We start from the raw sequence: 21,788 nt of genomic DNA, 5'->3' as shown, positions 1-21,788 counted from the left end.
CAAATGAAGATTTAGCGCGTTTTGTGAGTTTCAGATCTCTTTTAAAGCGACAACTCCAATCTCGCTCAGCATACCCGATCCGCTCAAGTGCACTTCATTGCGTGCAAAACATCTGTTTTGCTTAAGGCCTAGCAAACCTTCTGTTGCGCATCATAAATTTCTGCCTGCACACGCCGGTTTATTTTCGTCGATCCAAGCAGTCGTCGCGTAGCATTTTAATTTCTCTGACAACCAACCGCAATCGAAGTCGTCGAATTAACATTCTACGAGTGCGGCACTCACTTAATGTCACGCGCGTTCAGGCGAACATCGTCTGCTAGATTTTTGCGCGATAATTGGCTGATTTGGAATTCACTGGGTTTTTTTTACGCTGGATTGAATTATTTATTGCTCTGGGATGAGACGGGGTGAATTCACCTGGGTGAAGGCTGCAACACAAAAGGTTGCTGATGTCGGATGTAAACAATGCACTGGAGGTGATGTTGTATTGTTATTCAGCTGATGAGTTGCTTTAAAGACTGTTAAGTGATTCTGCGATTAATCGTGCGATTAGTGGCGGTTATCGCGAGAAAGTTTTAGTATCTCTGCAGTTAACTTTACGCAGTAGGCCTGGCTGCTAGACCATTCCTGTAAAGCTGTCAAAACAAACACGTTCACCAAGGAATGTAGAATAGATAAGGTAAGGCAGATTTTCCAGCTGTCAAAACTAAATTTTTCACTTTTCTAAAAATCTCTCTGCAAAATCCGTTCTAGTGTTAACTATTTTTTGACAGCTGGAGAACCCCGGGAGCCTTGACCAAAGGGTCCCGCTTGACCTCGCAAACGTTTAGCGCCTCGCTCAAGTGTCAAGTTCCCCACTCTCCAAAACAAAACAAACCGTTGTCATCGCCACGGCAACCGTAATCCGGTTGCGGCGTTCCTCCTAATGAAGCATAATTAAGCGCGGTTAAAAGAGGCAGGTGCCTAACGTCACGCCATCTTGTTGTCGCCGACGTCGGTGATGCTCTTGAGACCGGCGCGACTGACCAGCCGTATTTGGGTAGGCGTCAAAAACGCTAATGACTTGTAGCACGTAATTTGTGTGTGTGTGTGTGTTTGGATTGCGGACTGGACCGAGAGGTGAGGCCGGTTCGTTAAACAGAGCAGCAGTATCCAAGTTGGCGCTGGATGAACTTCAAGGGTCGGAGATCTATTTTGGGACGGGTCTCCCCTTGCGTGTCACGAAGTCACGAGACGGCATTACGCGCGAAACGGAGTAGGCCGTGCGGCGGCTCGTTGAAATGTTTACCGCCCTACAACTGTCAGACGCAGGGATGCATAACGGGACAGGGTGGTGACTTCAATAATTTTTTTTTATTTTTTTTCAAATATTTGATTTTAAAGGTAAATCGTATTCAAATCCAGATCATTTCGTCAAAGATCTTATGATAATAACTATCAAGAAGCAATTGACACCCTGTAAAACCGCCGGACGACAACATAAAGTGCAAAATGTAAATAAACATGATAGTTAATTAATGCAACATGTGATCAAGTGTATTTATAAGTGCAGTGGAAATGGTCCATTTTCGCCGCACCGCTCAAGCACTGCACTGTTACTTAATTAAGCAAACTGTCACAGCAGCCGGCCAAAACAACAACAACGCCAGCAGGCCATGATGGACTTTTACGAGCCCCAACATGGAATCTGAATTAGGTGCAAAAGGCGATGCCTACTGCGCACAGCGCTTGGAAAGTCGCCATTTTTGCTCCGGGAAAGAACCCCCGGTTCAGCTCCAAATAACCGGTCATATAACCTCAAAAAATACGACTCCCAGCATGGGAGTAAACACGAAAAGTCACGATCCTCAGCATAAATTGCTCCGAACGAGCAAGGCAAGAGCCATTCCGAGTTCCCCCAACCGCACCGCATTCGTAAGCCAAACAAACAAAGCCCTGTCATTTGGAACCTTTATCTTAATTCCAATAATTTGTGTGTTTGTTTTCTGAAAACATGATCTCCTAGAAGTCGAACCCCGCTGGAACTCTAGGGAGGGGCCGGCGATCGAATCGCCGAGAACCCTGCGCGGAACATATGTAAACAAAGCTCTCTGGAACCATCAGACTGACGGGAAAAGAATAACAATAAATTAAACACGCGCCCGTCGAATGAAAACAACATTCGGGGCTGTGCCCCACGGAACCAACGGAATGACCCTTTGTGTCCACAATTTGGACGTGACTGAATTATGGCCAATTAAACACACGCGGTTTGTTTACATGCTTGACAGCGCGGCGCGGTGCCGCAAACCGCAGCTGACGTGGCGTTCTTTTTTGACAGATTGACAGAAGTTTGACTAAATTGACAGAAGTTTGACAGATTGACAGCCCCACTGATGCGGTAGCACTTTTCCGACCCCCTGCTGCCTGTTGATCGTCGCCGGCAGACCCAGTTCGAGTGACATTACTTTTCCGTGACCATATTCAATTTCCCAAGAAGTACACTGTGCCCTGAAAGTTGTTGCTCGAGTTGCGCCAGATGTTATTTTTTCTACACCGCTTCTTCCTCCTCCTCCTCCTCCAACAAAGAAGGGCACATAAACATTACCGCCAGATTTACGAACGGCAAGCTCAATGTCAGGGCTGACAAGCCACCGGAGAAAGAAGTAAAAAATGAGCAGAACAAGCCTTACAATATTGCTTCTTTCTGCCGTTTCCTTTCTCACGATGCGTTACGCTTATCGGGGAAAAAAACCTTTTCAGCCTACTAGATCCGAGAGCTGTCAAACCGACGGCAGCTGGTTCTAGAGCAGTTGGCACCTTGTTAACGCCTGCTTGGATCCTCTGAAAAAAAAAAGAACAACAACAAAAATTGACAGGAAATCGAGTAACGTGAAGTTTCCGCTTCTTGCCAGTGTGGGGTCCAAACTTCAAAACTTCAAGGGTGGCTTTCCGCGAAAAAAAATCGCGCAAACCTTAAGCCGCGCCGATTAATTCAATGGAAATTAATGTGTTTTGAAAACACCGGCGACGTTTCAATTCGCGCTCGTGCGCGAATGACAAATGACAGCTGTGGCGGAGTTTGCCGACGGTGCTTTCTTTTGAAGCTGGCGCGATGTGAAAGTGCAACGCAGGGTGACCCAGAAGTGGCGGACTGCGTGTGATTTTTATCTTTTCAATTGTTTTGGAATCGACTTTTACGATTTGGAATTGCTGCACGGAATGAGATGTGGTAGTAGATAAAATGAACTGTAAACAAAAGAAAAGTTGATTGCGTTTGTTATTCTGAGCGAGTTACGGTGAACCTAAAAAAACAACAACAATTCTCATTGACGATCGCAGTAAAAAACAACTTTTGATAACGGCCACCCACAAAGGCCATTATCGAAGCTGCGACTTAAGCACAGTAAGTCACCGCCTTAATCCAGCAGTAACTTGCACCTTAAGACCCCCGCGTAAAACCTACTAGAAAAAATGGCGACAAACTTGTTTTCTGCCCCCATTGTTGCTTTTGTTGACACCGATATTGTATTAACACGTTAAGTGCAACTTGCGCAAAAAGAAAGAAACAAACTTAATACAAATTGATGGACCCATTTTTGAGATAACCTTCGACGGGGCACTTTTAAAAACTCGCAAAATGTGAATTTTATGGTTGACACTTGGGAGACCTTTTCGGAAAAGGAATCTTTCCTACGTTAACCTACAATTGACAGTCTTGTTTTTGTATGTTTACATGGCAGCTGCGGATTTTTTTTTTTTTGCACCAGTTCTGCTAGTCTTTCTAGCAAAAGTTTTTTTTTTGTCATGCGATTTCCAGCTGGTTATTTCTTGCCTAACTGCCCGATATGTCATCCAACATATTTTGCAGGGACTGTGACAGCTCGAGCTCGATCATTGTTTGCATCAGGACAGTGTGTGTGTGTGTGTTGGTAATTTTTTAGTTGAATTATATTTTTTTCACTTGGCCTAGAGCCTTATACGATTATAAAAATGAGATAATTAGAAATAAAATAATGTTATATTAATGAATGTTAAGTTCCATGCTTTTACTAAGATTTTTTTTTTGAAAATCTAGTAAGTTTCAAAGCCTAAATATGTGCTCAAAATTGTTCACAAAATACTGTATTTTTTCGAGAAAAAAACTCCAATTTTCATAATTTTCAATATGGGTTTCAAATGAAGCGATATTTTGTATGTTTTTTTTAACTTTATTGAAGTATTTTTGTATAAAACTAATTTTTTTACAAAATACCGTATTTTTTCGAAAGTACTCGAATTTTCATAATTTGCAATATGGGCTTGATGCCGAATAGACATTTTGTATGCTTTTTCAATTTATCAGTTTTTATTTTGGAAAATACCATAATTTTTACAAATTACTGTATTTCTTCAAAAATACTCAAATTTTCGTATTTTTCCGAAAAAACTAAATTTTCAATTTTTTTTTTCACTTTATTGAAGTTTTTTTTGTAAAAAGTATTTATGTAAAATGCTAAAATTTTCACAAAATACCGTATTTTTTCGAAAGTACTCGAATTTTTATAATTTGCAATTTTGGCATCAAACGAATTGAAATTCTGTATGCTTTTTTTCAATTTATCAGTTTTTTTTACAAATTACAGTATTTCTTCGAAAATACTCAAATTTTCACAATTTACATTATGGGTATCAAACAATTGAAATTTCGTTTGTTTTTTTTCAATTTATTAGAGTTTTTGTAAAATACTTAAATTTTCACAAATTACCGTATTTTTTCGAACCAATTTAAATTTCAAATTTTGCAATGTGGGAATCAATTTTGCATGCTTTTTCACCTACTAGAATTTTTTTTTGGAAAATACTAAAATTTTCAAAAAATGCGATATTTTCCGAAAACATTCATATTTTTAAAATACGCAATATGGGTATTGAGCAAAATTTTGCATGCTTTAAACACACTTTTAAATTGTATATGCTTCATATCATACACAATTTTGCATTGTTTGATACTCATATTGCAAAATTTGAAAATCTGAGCTTTTCGAATAATACGGTATTTTATGAAAATTTTAGTTTTTTCCAAAAAAAAAAAAACCTTAATAAACCAAAAAGGCAAACCAAATTTCTGTCGTTATCGTTATCGAGCCTTGATAGTTTTATCGTTAACAACCTCGATAATTTGACAGTTCTGCGCAGTGTTGCCAGAGCCACGGAAATAGATTTTTTTTTAATTTTGTTATTATCTAATTATTTAAATACTGTATTTCAACATCATTACAATTAAATTTTCAGAAAATTGCATTTAAATTAAGTTTGCAGTTTTTTTTTAAATTGATTCATTATGAAAACGTTGTTCGTCAAAATTAGGCAAATAATTTCGTTTTGTTCAGAGCAAACTTGATCAACCTAAAATTACAAGCAAATCAACATTAATCCACTTTGTCCACCCTAAATGGCACTCCTCTTTGAGAAGCCACCTACAAAATGTTTCGCGCACTGCTTTCCCAACTTATTTTCGTAAGGCAGTGCACCCTAACTGTAAAATAAAAGTCTTGTTAAGCAGTGCAATTTGACACGGTTGTTGCGTAAGTACAAGCTCAAAGAAAAACAAGAACAAGTGCAACAAGAAGTTGCAGAGAATTGGGGTGAAACAGGTGAATAAATCCATGTTTTTTTGTAGTTGCTTGAGCTTTTTCTCTAGAGGGGACTGAATTAGTATCAAATTTCAAAGGAAGTGAACTACACCAAAAACAAGACCAAGAGAGGCACGCTGCTTGAAGATTGGACTACTTGGATGGTTATTTTTATGACAAGGGCGCTCTCGACTTTTGAAGTAGGCGATGCGTTCATAAGTGGATTTTCTGGGAGGAACGGAAGTGGCCGTGCAGGGTTGCCAGATTTTCCGTGGCAAGACCTACTGCGATGCTCATTAAATTGTTTGCTTTCCAATCGCGCAGCGATCATTTGGGAGAATATTTCAATTAGCCCAAACGGGGCAATTTGAAAGTAAACGAACACCTGGTCATTAATGCTGCTAGTTGGTGAGATCGCAAAGTTCGATTAGTGCAAGTGCGTGCACACGTACAAATTGAGCTATCGACAGCTAGACGCGATCCCCTTAGCTGACTGGTAACAACAAATCGCCAGTCCTGTTCGAGAACAAGATCACGCCAAAGTGATACCATAAATTACCGTCTGGCAACACCGAAAGACGCAAGTCCTGGGCGGGAAATTAAACTGAACACGTTGGTGTAACTTTTCGATAAGTAACCTGATTTGCACTTGAATGTCCCCAAAATTTTGCTCGGATTTTTTTCCGTGTATGAAATTTGACAGTTCTGCGCAGTGTTGCCAGAGGCACGGAATTATTTTTTTTTAAATAATTTAAATTCAGCTCATTTAAGTGCCAAACCAAGCAAATTGAATCTTACCCAGCCATCACACACATTGTACGAGCAGTGCTCGAACACGTTGGCCGGCGCAAGTCACAAGATGAGATAATTTCACGGTGACGATACCGGGGGATATTGGTTCCGCCCTCGTCGCCCGAACCAACTTAAGCCGCTCTGCCACAGATGGCTAACGGGAACGAAGCAATCGCAGATGGTTGCAAAAGGTCTGAAAGGAAAAGTTATTGACGGACGCTGGTTGAGCTTTGAGGTTGCGAGGTTCAAGAAGATCGTTGCCTTCGCCCCCCTCTGCGATTAGCCGTAAATCTACGATTCTATTAGCAATAAAGCCACCCCGAGAGGTCACTGCCACGGGACGTGGTTGATTTGTGGTGCGGTGAGCGATCGGAATTGAATTTCTTGCGGTTGTTTACCGCGTGCTTTCCCTCGGTTTGACGTTTTAGTCTCAACTGGTTTGGCAACACTGCAAATAAAATGCAATTTTCTGTCAAATTTGACATTTTGTTGCACTGAAAAAAGTCTTTCATTTTTTTAATGCATTTAAACTGTCAAACTGACCGCACTTCGCAAAGGGCGTATCGCGTCCAATCTGCGCGCAACCGCGCGCGTGTCACTTTCCATTTGCAGCATTCCGAATCAATTTTCCCCGCGGTCGAGACTCCGTGGTGATCGGAAAATGGACACAGATTAGCGTCGGGTTTAGGCCGATAAATTAGTTTTGTGCAACTTTCGCCAATTTTCTTCAAAACAAACGAAACGCCAGAAATCGCAGCAATCTGTGCTCGCGCCCAAATCCTAAGCGATGTTTGGCACACGGAAGTGATACCAGGAAGAAAGCAAACTTTGCCGAATGAATGCTATCACGATCCATGCAGCGTTTAGTCGCGCTCGTTGACTAGCGAAATTGGCGTGACTAGCTCAAGATAATGGCGTTTCGATTTCGAAATTGGCGAAAAATCCACCTTAAACGCGCGCGCGCGGATAGCCCCTTTCGTTACGTCAACCCAAGCTGTCAGCGGCTCCGTTATCTTATCGAGAAAAGAGCTTCCCGCAGCAGTTACCGATACTTATCTGTCGATTCGTTCGATTATGATCTACCACCATGTTTATCACGTGTCGTAAGCGTAATTTAATCGAAAAATCCGAAACTCGACCCGCGTTCGTCAAAGGGCGCAACTGTCAAAACATTCAACCGGAACATTAATCCTGGCGACCCGCAGCGCGTCGCAGCAGGCGCTGACGCGGCCACGACGTAGTCGAGTTAGCTCGTTATGTCATTTCTATGCGCTGATAAATGGCCCTTTCGGAAAGCCGTAATTACTCGTTTCCGCGTGCGCCTTACGTCAGCCGCCATCTTATCAGCGAACGACTGATTGACAGCTGTTTTTTTTTCCAAAACAGTGATTGGACGCGAATCGCCCAAACATTCTGCGACGTGCAGTCTGGCACAGACTTCGTTTCACTCGCTTTTATCATCTAGTCGAGAATCTGTGTCAGGCCGTCCCGATTCAGCCGATTCAACCTGGAGCGCTGTTGTATGCAAATGCACTGTGACACTCCTTCCCTTTTCAGGTCTCTTTTTCCAGCTTGACTTACTTTTGAAAGGCCCTTTTTATTACGCCGTGAGTAGATCACAGCTTGCCATGTGCAATTTGTGGTGGGGCTTTGTTTGCTCAAGCTAGAACCCCACATCTGGATCGCAGCCTGCTGGGATCTGAATGGAGGTCGGATTGAGGTTAGGTTCTTGTTTACTATTCCGTGCCTACTAGATTGAATTCTATTCAATACGGTAAACGTCAGCTGCCCGCAGACGTATTTCCAGGTTAATCACTCGCGATAATTGCCCATCGGTCTTAATTGTCACCCTGTGTCCAAAGTTGGAGACGCGCAAGATAAGTCGTAAACCGTCTAGACCTGACGCTGATGATGGCAACACTTTCCGAGCCGTCAGCGCGTCAATTATGGGCCCGTCTGGCGGTAATTACGGCTAACTGCAGATCTTTGCAAGCGTCATAGACAAATTTGTTTAGACTCGGTCGGTCTTATCGTGGCCTTCTTGGATTGTCAAAACCGTTGGGCCAAGTCCACCTTAAGCAAATTTGCTCACCCGTTCCAGTCAACGCCTGCTGTTTGTCCAGTTGTGTTTGCACTTGGCCGCGCACATCTCGAGCACTTTGAGGCGCTGTCGCGTTTTTTTCGGGCACTTTCGTGATGTTTATCTGGCTGGCACCTTCTCTCGCCGTCCAAAAAAGGGCAACAATGCCGGAAGTGCGCAGAATGGGTACATTTGTTCAATTGCCACCCACCTTCAAGTGGCTTAAGCGCGCTGTCAGTTGGGGTGATCTGTCAAACGTTTTTCTAAGAGGATTTATGGCGGCGAGTGTGCCGCCTATAAATCAAAAATGGCAACAAGCGCATTTTGCGTCAAACGAATGTGCCAGCCGCGCCGGGAGAAATGATAGCGGTGCCCGCAGGGTAATTAATAATAGCTTTTAGACGCTAGGTAATAAGCTCCAGCTCACGTGGTCTGGGCTTAAGGAGATGTTTGTTTTCCAAGCGGACAGACAACCGGCGCAAATCCTTGTCCAGCGGCACTGACAAATCGCGCCCAAGTGAGCAAATATTATGGCCATGTAGACGAACACGGAAAAGTGCGGAACCCGGAATTGTCCGATCTTGCTAGCTGGTTGGTGCTAATTGGTTCCCAAATTCCTTCAAAAATGAATATTTAATCTGCTGAAATTTGTCCGGTGAAGAAAAAATTGTTTGGCAAGCCTTGATGATTTTAGCAACACGTCACCAAATGTCATTTTAGTTTGACGTCTCGCCACTGCAATCGGTAGCGCATTTTTGTTTTTATTTGTTTGACGATTAAAAAAGCAAAAAAGTGATAAGAAAATCACTGTTTACTGATTCAAAAATATATTTCTGAGCAGAGCTGACAGTGGATTCTTGTTGCAAAACTGGATTTGGACTTGAAGTCACTAAATCTTCAGAAGATGGAAGAGTAGCATTACCTGACTTTGTCTGTATTTTAATTAGAGTAAATAAAAAATCTGGCATATTCTGAACTCTGAAGCGCTGTCCCAATCTTCTTTCAAACTTCATTTTTTTCACGAAGTTCTTAGAAACATTTGTTCGAAAATATATTTCAAAGAATTAAACAGTAAATCTGGCAACCTTCTTGAAGACAACTGCTGATTTTAGCAACACGACACAAATGCCACTTGGTTCCACTTCTCACCACCCCAACCTGTGGCGCTGCTGTAACTGAAGAGAATTGAATTTTGCCTTCCACATTTTATTTAAATTCCAAGAAAATCCGAATAAAACGTGTTTCCAACGAATCAGGTTCATAACCTTTCGTTCCCGAAAACCAAAAAAAAAATCACGCCATTCTAGCAGAGATAACGTCACAGACCAGTCACGGAGTGTCATCAATATTCCGCTGAGCGCGTCTCATTCGATTCGGCTTGAGTTTGTAACGGCTATTTGGGTGCGAAAACCCCTTCACAAAAAAGAAACACCAAATCGGCAAAAAGAACACCAAACAGGAAGTTGTTCGAAAAAAAAGCCAAACCCAAACAAACTCTTTGTTGAGTGGTAGGGTAAATTTGGATAAAACTCGCAGAGTTGAATGCCTTGCGTCCACAATGGACGCCGTCACCCTAACAACCTAACCTGCAAATAAAAAGTCGTTTCTTGTCAGGCACATATCAACCGTTCACCAATGGAGGGCGCGAAAAGGCAATTTTTGGTTTTATTTGGAATCGACTCATTTCGCGGTAAAGTGCGTCGTCTTTTTATTTGGGACGAACATGACTTTTCGATTTATTTGCATAGCAAACAACTTTGTTTGGAGCGATTTTTTCTAGGTTAGGGTAGAATTGGAGAACGGAGTAGGCTGCGATGCCAACTTCAAAACATCAAAACTAATCAGAAATTACTTATTGAAAATGGGTGATTTTACAGCAGCGTGTTAATCACTGTCTTATTACTTTTATCGTTGGAATTAACTTAACAAGCTATTCATTTCCTATTTGTTCAATTAGACACACAAAGTGTGCAGCCTTACTCCACGTGCAAACTCGTCAACATTCCTGCGTGATAGCATCAATTTCAGCGCAACCCGACGTCAACGAGCCGCCATTATTGGTCATCATCGAAGGTGGCTGTGCCTACTCCAGCCTGCCTACTTGATTTAATTGATGCTGACCTAGCAACGGCATGCTTTGATGATTTACCCGTTCGGATTCAATTTCCCACCAAGGTTGCTAATTTTATTGTGACAAGTTTATGACTAACGTCGTGAATTGTTTATCCAGCATACCTTATCGTAATTTATGGTTGCCCCCCTCGCAAGTAATGGACTGCTACCTGCGAAACACAAACAGCGCTTAAACACACGTGTTTACTTCTAACCTCCCCCCTCCCCTTCCTTAAGTATAAAGACTTTACCTGAGCTAAACTACCGCAATAATTGCGAGTTTCCCTATCCCAGATCTCACACTCCCTGTTTCAATAGTAATTATTGAATTTACTTGTTGTTCACGTGCACTGCGCAGCAAGTAGCGCACCAATTTCTTAATAAGTCCAACTTTATTACTTTATGACCATTAAACGGTCGCCCCACGAATGCCACCCAGGGTTGGAGATTCCGGGGCTGATATCGTCTGAATTCTGGCCTCGTTTATCATAAATCATTCCCAGCGCAGCATAAATTATACGCGACGTTTTTTTTGGGGAGGTTGATATTTCTTAGGGTGTCAACGGCGAAATGTCAAACAGATAGTAAAATTAGGGTGGTACTGGTAATTTAATTTGAAATAATGACGTTGGTTGAAAGATTTTTTTTGTTGAATGACAGTTCAAAAAGCACTCTAAATTCATATCAATCTGCCAGTCACACTAAAAATGTGTCGAAAATCATGATTTTTTTTTTTTTAAATTGTACACAAGAGCTGCTATTGCAGTGTTGCCAGATACCTGATTGAAATGATTAAACTGAATTTTGTTTTGAATTACATCGAAAAATTATTTTTTTTTTAAAGAAGCGGCCTTATGAATTTTTGAAAACATTTAATAAGGCCGTTGCAACCAATTTTCAAAGTTCCCTTCAAAGTTGGTCTGAAAATCAAGGGGCAAAAAAATATTTTTCCAAGAAACTTCAAAGTTTCCATAAAAATAGAAGTCTTACCAACTAAATACAATCTAAACTGCATTTTTCTGCATTGATAATCATATTTAACATGTTCAGGCTTGTTTAAACATGTTTTGAATTTTTATGGAAATTCAATTTACAGCATCGCAAAAATTTTATTTTTTGTAAAAATTAAAATTTTGAGCAATAATTAGATATTTTTTTTTTATTATTTTGCACTTCCCCCCCCCCCCCCCCCCTCGACTTTGGTCAGAGTCGAGGGACATAAACTTAAAAATATTTGCAACGGCCTCATTTCAAAAACAATAAAAAAAAATCGAAAAAAGCGTGTAAAATCGAAATAGATAAGTTTTTTTATGAAATTTGGATTAAATGCATGATTTGTAGATGGTTCACATTTAGATTATTTTTTGTAGGAAAAATGTATTTTTTTTTTGAATTTAAAAAGGTTTCATTCTTGTTCATTCTACAATATATTTTTCTTCCATTTGAGAATAATCCATTGTAGAATTAACAAGAATGAAATATTTTTAAATTTGTAAAACAATTTTTTTCCTGCAAAAAAATAATCTAAGTGTGAACCATCTACAAATTATGCATTAAAGAAAAATTTCACCAAAAAACTTTTTGATTTTCGATTTTACACGCAATTTTTTTATTGTTTTTCAAATTATTAAATGTTTTCAAAAATTCACAAAGCCGTTGCAAATATTTTTCAAAATTAATGTATCTTGTACCAGTTGTACTCAAAAATTTAAAATTTCACAGAAATATTTAAATATTTTTAATGATTCAACCATGCTAAATGATTCGGTGCTGAAAAGTTCAACTTTTTAGCATTTGTTTTATAAAAGTGTTGCTATTCGATTCTGCTATTTTTGGTAGAGAAATGTAGACTGTTTTGTCGTTCATGAATTACAGGAAAAGTAAGTAGTTTCACGACGGAATTGTAAAAATCCTATTTTCAACACAGGAAAATGCATGTTATAATGTTTTCAGTTGGTTGCACTCTATTTTCATTAATTTTTTTTTAGTAATTCGAAACAATGTTTTGCTCTCAGATTTTTCGAGGCAATATTGAACTTTGAAAAATATTTGCAACGGCCTAAATTGAAAAACAGAAAAGAATAAATTGTGACTAAATCGAGTTTTTTTGTGATGAAAAGTAGAGAAACATCGGGACTGGCAACACCAGCCAGCAACAGTCAAGTGTTCGGAGCTCTTCAGACTTTTCGATTTTTTCGCCGTAATTTACCGTGATTACCCGCGAGTTTGCTGCTCCAGCATGCCAAGGGCCAGCCGTGGCCGAGGCAGTTCGAGTGCGGCCTCGAAAACCCGCGAAGTTCATCTACCGGCAGAGTGCAGAAAGGTAAACACAACAATGCCGCATCGACCGCCATCGCGCACGGGAGCGTGCCCGGTGACGTCACCGATCCTTCATTTTTACACGTGTCATACCGTCCACGTGAGTCCCCGGTACGGACGAGACAATCGACCCGGGCATCCGGAAGCACTTCCGGCCACCAGCAGCAGCAGCAGCAGTCCACCAGCACTACGACGACAACCACTTCCAACGTTCCCACCAGCAACGAATTTGAGATGCTGAGTGGAGATGAAAACAACACCGACAGTGACAGCAGCAGTGCTGGCGACGACGATGACGATGATGAACTTGCGCGCAAGCAAGAAAGCAGAAAAATGGTAACTCTCCGAAGGAACGACGACCACCTCCAATTTTTGTTTTGGATACGTTGGCTGACGATGTTGACGAGTTGCTTGAGGGACTCCAATATTGTCTCAAAATTAGCAAAACTTCTGTGCAAGTGATTACCCACAAAAAGCTGCATTTCGACTAAGTGGTGAAGAAGTTGAAGTTGCGAAACTTCAAATTCTTCACATTTGATCCTGCAGAGAAGGTCCCAGTGAAGATCGTCCTTCAGGGATATCCGGACCGCCCGATCTCCGACCTGGAAGAACACCTGACGGGTGTCAAGGTTAAGCCTCGAGAGATAAAGGTGCTCTCAAAATCGACTACGGTGACAGGTACGTACACCTTGTACCTCCTGTACTTCGATCGCGGATCCGTCAAAATCCAGGACCTACGGCGGATCAAAGCACTGGACGGCTTCTTTGTGACGTGGCGATTCTACACGAAGAATCCGGCCGACGCAGCCCAATGCCACCGCTGTCAGAAATTCGGACACGGCTCAAGAAACTGCAATCTCCCACCCCGGTGTGTAAGTGCGGTGAGACCCACTTCACCGAAAGGTGCAGTCTTCCGCGGAAAGACCAACTGGGGGAAAACGCCCAGTAGCACAAAGCACGTGTCAAGTGCGCCAATTGTGGTGGAAACCACACGGCGAATTTCCGTGGCTGTGCCGCGCGGAAAAAGTACATCGAGGAGCAGGACAAGAAGAAGAAAGCGCCAGCGTCCCGCAAACCTCCGAAGACTTCGAGCTCGACCGCTGCAGCAGCTGGCAACAGACGTAATTTTTGGAAAACTAATAACTTTTTCAATCATCTAAAAGTTTCAAATTTGATTTCAAATTTCTGCTATCGAAATTGTGCTAATGGTCGAAGTTTTTAAAATACTTTGAGAAATTCCTGACAGCTAAAAATCTTGATATTGAACATTTTGGTTTTGCTGCTTGAATTTTATTTGCCGCCAAGAAAAGTGTAAACAAAAACTGTATTGAAAACTATTACGCTTCGATACAAGTGCCGAAAATTTAAAATTTCAGCACTCAAATCGATGCTGAGAAGAACTTTTCAGAACTGTTATATTTGGCGATGAAAAGTAGACACGAATGTTAGGAAAAGTAAGTCGTTGCGAAACTTGGAAAAAAAGTTTTTAATAAATTTGGAGAACATAGTCCAATAGATCACAATTTGAAAAAAATATAAATCCATAAAATTTTCACTCAAAAATGAAATCTTTAAAACTTGATTAAACACCACCCTAATGTGACATTAACCTGCCGTAGCATCCAAGTAGCCAAAAAAAGGCGGCCTCACCTCACCGCCAACTTGGTCGACAATAAATTTTACTTCCAGCTCGATATGCAGCGCCACCTCCCAACCAACCAAACCATCCAAGTAGCCACACCACACGACACGAAACTCCACACGCAGATACTAGATCGACGATGGCTACTGCGATCGATTTGAGTTTTTTTTTATATTTTTTTTCGGGGAGGTCCGTCAATCATCACACTATTCAAATATGGTGAATTTGATGAAGTTTGGGCACTTCCTCGTGTTTGTGATTAATGAGTTTTGATGTTTAATTTAAGACTTGCGCAACTAGATGTTATTGATATTGGAAAATTTTGATTAATTCAACTCCTCTTTTTTTCTCGCTTCCCTATTTCTATTGCAGGCCCACGTCGTAGCCGCTTTCGAGCAAAGTTTGGTCAACGTGTCGCAAAAGCTGCAGAAATTGAACGTTTCCAACGATGCAAAGGTAACAAAAATTTCTTGAAAAAAAATTGAGTTTGACTCTAATTTTGATTTTTTAAGGACAACGAATTGCAAGAGATGAGACAAACCATCGAGCTTCTTCGCCAGCAATCGGCTGGAATAGCTGCCACCCAACTTTTAGCACTAAGTAGTAATGGAAGTGGGGTTAGTAATACTTAACTTAAGTCACTAAACTCTAGGTTTTAACTCAAAATTCTCCTTCACCAGAATCCACCCCCGAAACCTCCCAAAGCCGGCGAAATGAAGCGCCACCACAGCACGGATTCGGTCATCAGTCCGGCTACGTCATCGATGGTCAACCCCCAAACAGCACCGGCTCCGGCACCGCCGGTGGCCAAACCGAAGAAGAAAAGTGGCCTCCGTCACTCGTTAACGAGGGCCTTTTCGCGTTCCAGCAAAAGCTCCAAACAGAGCCGGCCCGTCAGCCAAAGCTCGAGTCCGGACGTGGAGATGAAGCCGCTCACGAAGTCGACGTCTTCGCTGGCCGGGCCGGCGTATCCCGGCAGCAGGGAGGACGTTTGCGTTTCGGCCCAGTCGTTCCACAATTACAGGCCGGTTTCGCCGGCCAACAGCAACACACCGGACTCGATTAGTTCGATTGGTAAGTTGAACGAAGATTTGTTAAGAGATGAGAATGAGATGAGAATGAGATGAGAATGAGATGAGAATGAGATGAGAATGAGATGAGAATGAGATGAGAATGAGATGAGAATGAGATGAGAATGAAATGAGAATGAGATGATAATGAGATGATAATGAGATGAGAATGAGATGAGAATGAGATGAGAATGAGATGAGAATGAGATGAGAATGAGATGAGAATGAGATGAGAATGAGATGAGAATGAGATGAGAATGAGATGAGAATGAGATGAGAATGAGATGAGAATGAGATGAGAATGAGATGAGAATGAGATGAGAATGAGATGAGAATGAGATGAGAATGAGATGAGAATGAGATGAGAATGAGATAAGAATGAGATGAGAATGAGATGAGAATGAGATGAGAATGAGATGAGAATGAGATGAGAATGAGATGAGATGAGAATGAGATGAGAATGAGATGAGAATGAGATGAGAATGAGATGAGAATGAGATGAGAATGAGATGAGAATGAGATGAGGCGACGTAAACTTTGAAAAATATTTGCAACGGCCTTATGCTATTTTAGAAAAAAGTTAAATAATACTCATTTCCTTTTTCATTCTAGGCGACCCCCCAACGCACCCCTTCGACCTGGACGGCCCGCCGCCGGTCGTCGAACAGCTGGTCAAACAGTTGCGCGCCAAAGACTCCGTCCTCACGGACATCCGGCTGGAGGCCCTCACCACGGCGTCCCAGGTCGAGTGCCTCAAGGACACTGTCATGAAGATGCGCGCCGAGATGATGAACCTGAAGCAGAACAACGAACGACTGCAGCAGATCGTCACGCGGCGTTCGATGACCGGCTCCGATATGTCGTTGGGATCGACCAGTCCGACCAGTTCCGTCGGAGAGTTCCGGCGATACAGTGCCGCTGCGGATTATCTGAGCGGACGGCAGCAGTTGGATCTGCCGCTGGATCTGGACGAGGGCGAGGAGGAGGACAGTATTCCGCCGGCACCGGCGCCGGAGCCACTCCCCGAGCCGCTGAGTCCGGCATTTATTGCGGACATGTCGCCGTCGATCGAACGATCGCCCTTTGCGGACGAGATCATCGCGATCCAATCCGAATCGATGGTCGACAGCATCGAAGGCAAGAAGGTCGCAATCGCCGTCTACCTCGGCCAGATGGACCACTTTGGGCGGTACTTGGACGAAATGAACGAGCACGGCCACAAGGAGAACGGCAAGATCAAGCAGAACGAGTTCACGATCGCGTTCACGTACGTTTCGGCCAAGACGGGCTGGCAAGGCCTCGATTACATCGTCCGGCGAAGCTTCAAGGACTTCCTCGAGCGGGTGGACGCCGCCGGCAATCTCGGCCTATCGTCCGAATCGATCGCCAGCTATCACCTGGGTGAGGCCAAACGTGCCTACAACGTGCCCCTGCCGGAACTGCTCCCGTACGGGTACATCATCGGCAACGTGGACACGCTGTACATCTGCCTGCGCGGGGTCAGCAACGTCGCGCTGGACAACCTCATCATCAAGAACATGGTGCTGCGCTACAAGTCGTCGTCGGCGGTCATCACGAACCGACACGGTGGATCGGCGGATTCGATCGCGAACTGAGAGCAGTTGCTTTAAATATTTATGCTATTACTTAAAAAACGACGCAGAACGCGCATCGCTGGCGATTGCTGTTGAGATTTTTTGTACAGAATTGGAAAACGGCTAGCTAAAGTGTTTAACTTATCTTAAAATATCGTGCTATTTTTTTTTTGTTTTCTTGTCGAAGGTGTTTTGTAGCTATTTGTATTTAAAATCGTCCCGAAATGATGCCTTACAATAATTTAAAATAGATAGCAGTGTTTACACGTAATTCACGTTCTAGTTGAAATCTAATGAGGAATACGACGACGACGGTTTTTTGGTCGTTGCAATAGCCATGAAAGTTGGTACTCCGGTTTATGTTAGCAATAGTAATGAAATAAAGACACCGTTGAATAAACGTCAAATTAATCTATGTTGAGTTTTATTTATTCTGAAAGAAAATTTCAATTGATTAAACACTCTGCTTTGCTTTTCAAACACACTTTAACACAAAGATCTGCTTGGCAGCCCTGTGTACGGCATGACTACTCTTACGTTTTAACCAACTACACGCGAAATAATCAAGATATTTGAAACAACTGCTTTAGTCGTTAAGTGAACGTAGATATTAGCCCGGGTCAAAAAAAAAATGCTCAAATCAAAAAGTATATGAGAATGCCCGAAAGAGTACTCAAAATGGTGCCTCCAGCCCAAATGTCAGCCCATTTGGTTGAAAATTTATTTAGTCAGATCAATCAGCCACCGCGTGGTAGGAGGGTATCTAAAAATTGGAGTTTAAAATGATATTTCGTCGCCATCGTGCTAACTTGTCGTACGTGCATTTTGGGCCAAATTGAGTTAAGAACGCCATTTTGTGCAGCTCACAAAGCTTCACCTTTTGACCTTCACAGATCCCCAAATTTCGATTTCAATCCTGAGATATTCAACAAAAACCGAAAAAACTCCGTGCATTTTTGTCACTTTACATATGAAAGTAGTTTCAATCTTGTCGTGCTATCTTGTCACTCCATGAAAATTGATGTAAGTGCGACAAAAGGCCAAAGGGATTTCAAGCCAGGAACGTCAGGATGCGTTTGTCGCACGTACAAGCTAGACTACCGTAAACATTTGTAATTATAACTTGGGACTCCAGCAACCAACTTCAACCAAACTTTGGGACAATGCACAGAATGGTGAGCCAAACAAAACGTGTTTGTTATTGTTTACATTGCGTGCTCTCGTATTTGAATATTCAAGGTCAAACATTAAAACGCGTTTTTCTCAGAAAAACGGCCTCTGATCGAGGCAGCCTTCTTAGTGTGCTTTGATTTATCCCTGTACATTTTGCTGGTACCATGAAAATTTCGACGACGCCGGAATGAATCTGCTTCTAGGCAAGATTAGGGGCCTCGGATCATCTTGCACCCTTCAGAGGAATTGTTTCCTAGACCATCCCCTTGGACCCCATGGTATGCAAAAGTCGTTAAATTGCAACGACAGACTTGTACAGAGCAATGTACCCAATTGCTCAAGTTTTACGGGTTAATTCCCATTTAAACTTGTTCCTGCTCAAGGCAAGCCAATTTTCAATCAAATGGGCTGAAATTTGGGCTGGAGGCCCCATTTTGAGTACTCTTTCGGGCAATCTCATATACTTTTTGATTTGAGCATTTATTTTTATTTTTATTTTTTGACCCGGGCTAGTAGATACACATCGTTAGATTTAAAAGAAGATTCATTTAGGTTTAAACGAAGAAATGCAAAAATCACAAACTAAATTTCGTTTGTTTTCACAAGGCGAAACGTTTTGTAAATAGAAACTCGAAACTTTGTTCTTGAACAAATGTTCTTTGTAAATAAACTTTTTTTTCGCTTTCCATAAACAACTGAAGCAGGACAAATAATTATCACTAATCACTAATTTTTTACCACCCCTGTTCACAAGATTGTCCCATAAGCATTTCTAAAACTTTTTAAGTAATGATGCAGTTTGATAAAAATCATGTCTTCTATCAGAAAAAAAAAACCTTAAAATATGTCATTTTTTGTTCCACAAAACCGAAAAAAATCGATTTTTTCACGAAATCGTATCCTTATGTTTGAGGCAAACTTGGGACATTCATGCGAATATGACCAATTTGCATCCACAATGTATCATCATAACTTTGTTTTGCATGTTTTTTTAACAACTGAAATAAATTTTACAATTTTCCACACCATGCTTTGGGACCCACTTGAAATTAATCTGAAAAAAATCCGAAAAAACAAGTGCATAACTTTGACATCATACCCACGCACAGACAATTACTAAGAATTTGATTATAAGTGCTTGAAAATAAGTCCAGGAGGAATATTATAGAATTTCCGAATTCCGGGCATTGATTTTGTTTGTAATATTTTTATTTGATCCTTATGACCAAAAAATAAGTCATTTTGTGTCATTGGTTCACCCATTCAAGTCTCCATGCAAATTTGGCAGCGGTTCATACAAAAATGAATCTCCTGAAGGAATTTTCTACACGACTAGGTGTTTTTTTTCGGCACGCGGAAATTATTTTTGCCAATTTTTAATTTATTTATTTTTCTTACAGAAAATCGCAATATTGAATATTAGGCCGAATTTAGTCCTGATTCCCAAATTTTCAAATTATTTTTTTGAGGAGATCAAAAATATCATTTTAAGCTGAGATATACTGCCGTTCTACGCATAATTGTCCCATGTCATTTTTGGACGATTTTGACTTTTTGACATTTTTAAGTTCAGTTTATCGTATACTTTTAGAAAAACACATAAAATCTAGTACTTTGTTCGTAAACTCATCAAAAACAACACCAAGTCTGTTTGTCCCATCGTTGCACTTCTACGCATAATTGTCCCGCCAAGTATTTTCTCTCATAGAATCATTAGTTTAACGAAGCATTTTGTCTTGTTTACTTATTGTATAGCAAGAGGATCATAAATAAGAGTGATAAACTACTAACTGGGGCGATTAGGGACACTTAGGGTTAATTGGGACCCTCGGGACAATTATGCGTAGAAACACAAAATAGATGCCCTTTATCAAAATTTTTGTAAAATACTTTTTAATAAAAAAAAAACAAATTTGTTTGTGTGAGATTTCAATTTTTCTCAAAAAAAAAAAAAAATAAAACGCGCATACATACACAATTTATTTCACAAAAATATGACACGGCTGCAACATTTTCAGCCGTACTTCTCTATGGCTTAAGGTTTCCGGGTTTTGTCTCGAAAAGTTCAAAAAAATCTCAAAAATTTAATGTTCGGAAATATTGTAATATTATAATACAATTTTACAAAAAAAAAAGTTATGAAAAAGTTGATCGTCGTTGATCATGGTCGTTCATGGTCACCCGCGACAGACACGGACGACGATACAAAGAGAAACGTAACTTTTCTCAGCATTTTTTTAATTGTCTCCCCTATCACTTTGTAGAACATTGTTACATTCTAAAAAATAGCCCTGCAAAGTTAGAAAAAACACGAAATCATGACGTTGTGGGTGGTGACTTCTTCGATGCGGTTGCGTAATTGTTGAACTGTAGATTTGAGTATCGATAAAAATATATTTCGAAATCTTAAAATGAAAAATTGTGTTCTAAATGAAAAATGACCCTTCTGGGTTAATGTAGATTCGTAAAGTACATTAAATCTCCCTTAAAATTACATGTTCCAAAAAATTTTACAGTCGACCCGAGCAGACGGAGATAACTTGGGAATAACATTTTTTGATATTTGAAAATACTAGGTCAATAACATTTTATGTTATTTATAACATGATTTGTTATTCGTCGTTATGATTTTTATGATTTTTGTTATTGGATCGTTATTGGAATAACAAACTAATAACATTTTAAGTTATTCTTCGAACAAATCTTTGTTATTATTTTTTGTTATTTTAACAACTAATCCGATCATCCCAATAACAGTTCGAGGTATTCTTCAATAACAAAAAATGTTATTCCAAAGTTGTGTTGGCTTTCCTCCAATGTCAGACCAATAACAAATTCTGTTATGATAACATTAACTGTTATTAAACCCTTATGCAAAATGAGTTTTTCAAGAAGATTCCATAACACTTTCTGTTATTTTAACAGTATTTGTTATTGAAATGACATGAATTTTGTTATTACCGTCTGCCTGGGGAGTAACGGAAAATGGCAGAGTTTTTAAAACTTTGTTTGTGTTTTTCGATGAAAAATACGTTTTTTCAGAATTCCGAGTGCGCCATCAAATCGGGCGTACAATTTTACATAAAAGTCCCTTTGACACCAAATTTCTATCTCATCACCGTTTCAGGTTGCAAGTTATTGAAAAACACCTCTTTTTTCGCATGTTCAAAAATGAAAGGTGTCCTACCGCCCCTCCATCACGAGATATCAAAAAACGGACTTCGGATTCGTAATCAGGGACAAAAGTTACCTCTTAGGACAAAGTTTCACGCAAATCGAAGAGGGGTCGGGGCATTCTTTCCAATTTCGTGTGAGTTGGTAGAAAATTTTCCCTTGTACAAAAGATTTGCAAAATTCAGGCCTGAAATTGATTTTGAAATAGATGAGTTTAGTGTCAGATTGTAAAATAAT

The 21,788-nt window shown here is 40.7% G+C and overlaps 1 protein-coding gene across 1 annotated transcript in view; it reads left to right on the top strand.

Annotated features, from left to right (window-relative positions):
• LOC6032185 (protein sickie) overlaps positions 1–17,612 on the top strand; it is a 45,703-nt gene extending 28,091 nt beyond the window's left edge. Inside the window, exons 3-6 of the mRNA XM_038254916.1 lie at positions 14,912–14,995; positions 15,052–15,156; positions 15,220–15,613; positions 16,222–17,612. Coding sequence (XP_038110844.1) covers positions 14,912–14,995; positions 15,052–15,156; positions 15,220–15,613; positions 16,222–17,225 — 1,587 coding nt within the window. The 3' untranslated portion in view covers positions 17,226–17,612. The remainder of the gene's footprint in view (positions 1–14,911; positions 14,996–15,051; positions 15,157–15,219; positions 15,614–16,221) is intronic.
• The last annotated feature ends 4,176 nt before the right edge of the window (positions 17,613–21,788 follow it).

This window comes from Culex quinquefasciatus, chromosome 2 (assembly GCF_015732765.1).
Source record: "Culex quinquefasciatus strain JHB chromosome 2, VPISU_Cqui_1.0_pri_paternal, whole genome shotgun sequence".
NCBI lineage: Eukaryota > Metazoa > Arthropoda > Insecta > Diptera > Culicidae > Culex > Culex quinquefasciatus.
Note: the sequence above shows the minus strand (reverse complement) of the source record. Positions and strands in the feature narration are given on the sequence as shown.